The 3,743-nt window shown below is 38.3% G+C and overlaps 1 protein-coding gene across 1 annotated transcript; it reads right to left on the minus strand.

Annotated features, from left to right (window-relative positions):
• Positions 1 to 245: 245 nt before the first annotated feature.
• On the minus strand, positions 246 to 2,777 carry LOC120356001 (tigger transposable element-derived protein 6-like; the record flags this gene model as incomplete). The annotated part of the gene is made up of 2 exons (XM_039444777.1): positions 2,691 to 2,777; positions 246 to 1,703 (listed from the first exon to the last, which is right to left on the minus strand). A coding segment is annotated over exon 2 (1,173 nt), but the record flags the coding sequence as incomplete, so codon positions are not given.
• Positions 2,778 to 3,743: the final 966 nt, after the last annotated feature.

Below are 3,743 nucleotides of genomic sequence, written 5' to 3' on the forward strand. Positions count from 1 at the left end.
GTGCTGCCACACAGAACATTTAGTGCAACGCACCCATTTTTCCCCCTTATTGTCCTGTGAAAACTTTTTCTGGCAAATGGGGCACTCCGCATCATCTTCATTATCCTCACTTTCACTTGAACTTTTGTATGGAACATCATTGTCGTCTTCAGAGTCACTGGATATTTGTAGTTTTGCTTTCTTTTTCAACTGTTTTTTTCCTTTCCTGGCAATGTCTTTGGAATTGGATTCAACTGTTTTCTCACTTTAAGATCGATTTTCTCTTTACTGTCTTGTAGTTTCTTCTTGTAAGGTGAGCTGGTAAGAAGAGCAGCATTGCCTCGTCGCTTAGATGTGGATGGATGAATAACAGGTACTCCTACAATATCTCTTGGGCTAACTGTTGTTAACTGTGGTATCTGTGTGCTGCATGAAGGTTGATCGGATGGAGAGGCAGGTCGTATGTCTGTGCTTGTTGAGGGTTGACTTTTTGCAGATGGTTCAGGAGCTGAGGATGCTTCAGCAGGTGGTGTTGCCAAAAAGTCTTCTGGGCCAAACACATTCGGGTTGTAAGGCAGAATCCCAGTTTTCTTAAAACCATTGACAGCAGTTTTCACAACTTCTGCCTTTGCATAGGCTTCATTAAATAGCTGAGCAATCTGGAGGTTACAAACAACCCGGTTAGGATAGTTAGACAGCCAATTTTCTATTGCCTGTGCATAATATGTTTTGAAAGGGAACATGAATGAAACATCAAGAGGCTGCAATTTTGAAGTGGAGTGAGGAGGCAAGCAGACTATGGGAACACCATTATCACAAGCAAGGTTTAAGAGATTCAAATTGCAAGAATGTGAATAGTGTCCATCCAATATCAGCACAATAGGATCTTCCTTTGATGGCTTCACAATTGAAATGAAATGTTGAAACCACTTTTCAAAAAGATCACTGGTGATCCACCCAGACTCATTTGCTGCTCCTATTGCCCCTGGTGGAGCTCCATCCATGAGTTCGTTCTTCATCAGCTTTCTCGGAAAAATCATAAGAGGAGGCACAAATGAACCTGATGCTGACATGCACATAACAACCGTCACGAGTGCACCTCTTTCTGCCGACAGTTTGTGCACCGACTTCTTCCCTTTCATTGCGACGATCTTCCTCACTTTATGCTGCACCACTGTGATGCCCGTTTCATCCACATTGAACACCTTGAGTGGATTAAACTTTATTTTTTCTAATTCCGGCTTCAAAATGGAGAAAAAAAGGTTGACACTCTCCTCATTGAGACCTTGCACTCTAGCTAAGGACATGGCTTGTGGCTTCCGTGCAGATAGTGTCGGGTTCCTCTGCAGAAACAGACGTAGCCACTTCCATCCAGCTGCTTTATTGTCAGATGAGAATGGGTGAGCTACATTGTTTCTTAAAGCCAGCTGGAAGGCCATTCTTCAGAGATCATCGAGTGTGAGGCCATAATAGCTTTTTTCCATTTCTTTGCAGTAGGAAACTAATTCAGCCTCTAACTCTTGTGAAAAAACTGGTTTTTGACCTATACGTTTTTCAATTAACTCTTCAGCACTTTTACCTTCTCCTTTCTTTATGTAATCCTTGAGAGTTGCCCTAGGCACACTAAATGTCTTACTCGCAGCTTTATACCCCATTTCCTTGTTTCTGACAGCTGTTATTGCAGATTTCATCACCTCTTTGTCCCACTTCTTCCTTGGCGGCATCTAAAACAAAATGAAAAAAAGTTCTAAATTTTGTCTCCTGGACAAAACCTACTTGCCAATATGGCTGCCTGCTACACATCATCTACTCAACCAAACGCTCAGATCATTTAGTTTATAGCTTACTCTAAACAGATATGTGAAATACAGTCAAATAAACACATTATGATAGTTCGAAAATACCCTTTACAAATATTATGTTGAGAACTCACCCTGTGACAAATTAAAATAAAAATTCTCAGATGAAAAGGCGTAAATCTGTCCACTTGAAACTTTCACAACTCACTGATGGCCATGAGCACAATGACTGAAAAATATCACTGATGGTGCGCCTAGCGGCAGAACAGAGAAATGGCGGTGGACAAAATATGGCGAGCTTACCTTAATATTAGGATATGAAAGTCATTTCACTTATGTTTAATAACAATAATTTCTTCCATATTATTATGAAAAGTGTATTTCCAAATTACATAGCTTGATGCTTGTACTCAGCATCACGAAGTTTCTTGAATTAATAAAATATTATATATTTATGCCTTCAATAATGCCATAGCTCAGTAAAAAAATGAGAAAAAACATTACTAGGCCCATCTGAAAGTAGGGTAGCATGAAAACTTTGAATACCAACAATAGTAATAATAATAGGTAGTGGATATTTCAAACTTATCTAGTTTCATGATGATTATACTCAGCATCACAATGTATCTTCCACTAATGATTGATATTATGAGATTTACTTGTAATTATCATGCAGCAACTCAGTTGAAAATTTTGTACAAAAACAGAACAGAATATAAAATTATAATAGGCTATCATAAAACACAAATTAGAATAATAGGAGTATCAAAGATTGCAAAAATAGCTCTCATCTTAATATTGCAATGTCTTAATGATGTGGCAATGTATCATAAAAAGGATGAGCATCTTTATGAATAACGCTTTTAAGTGCCTGAAGGTCTTGGAATTTCGATGCTTTAATCTTCAACTGACCTGAATAAAGTGCTGGGTAGATAATTTCTTCGGAAATCACTTTGCTGCGGCGTGGGAGCTCTTCTGCCTGCTCATCAAATCCCAGTTGAATTTTATTTTACCATCAGGCTGGTAAATATAGTTACAAACTTCATTGACAGTTGCATCCAAAGCCTTGTTTCCTGGTCGAATCGAAGAGTACCACAGTTTGTTTGAAAAATCTTGGAAGCAATCAAATGTCATGCAATGTGCATGGTATGGAAAAGGTTTTGTTCTCACTTCTTTTGTAGCTGTTACATAATCTGATGGAAGATCACAATTCTTCAACTTCTTCTCAATCATAGCATGAACAGAGTCCACTTCCATCTGTGTGTCTCCACTTGTAGATATTTTTGTTCAATAGTGAAATTATATCTCACAGCCAGTTCAAGAAGAGCGTTCCCTAGAAATTTATTTTTATTTTGGTATGAACATCCATAACTCCAAATAATGATTTTCCTTAGGGTGTCAGTGGGCCAGGTGTTGATTACCTGCTTGATATGGTTGTACAAAAGTGAAGTGAAAATGGAAGCTTTCAGTTCTCCCTGTACCTCTGTCCACCAATAGCAGTCAACTTCCTGCGTTTTCAAATTGAATATTGTGTAGTTATGACAACATAACTTGGTCTTGAAGTACAATGCAGAGGCTTGAACAAATGGTGCCAATTTCACTGCTTGCACATCAACTGATAATACAAATCCTTCCATCAATTCTTTATCCTTAGACTTTTCCTCTCTTGCTCTCTCTTTGGCTCTGACATGCTTCACATAGACTTCCTCTGGAATATTTTTAGTTTATACTGACAACAGATATCACACTGGTCCTTTTTTGGCTGAAATAGGGACACAATCAACTCCTTCAGGTTTTCATTGAACATGAACCTACTGAGTGCTTTATAACCAGCTTCATCAGATTTCTTCACATAGAGTCTATATAGATCCTGTAACGACTGAAATGTTGTCTCCAAATACATTTTGGAAGTGTCCTTCCTACAATAGTGGGATTCTACCTTTGGTAGAGATTTGATAAATTCTT

Source organism: Nilaparvata lugens, unplaced genomic scaffold (assembly GCF_014356525.2).
Source record: "Nilaparvata lugens isolate BPH unplaced genomic scaffold, ASM1435652v1 scaffold5476, whole genome shotgun sequence".
Lineage (NCBI taxonomy): Eukaryota > Metazoa > Arthropoda > Insecta > Hemiptera > Delphacidae > Nilaparvata > Nilaparvata lugens.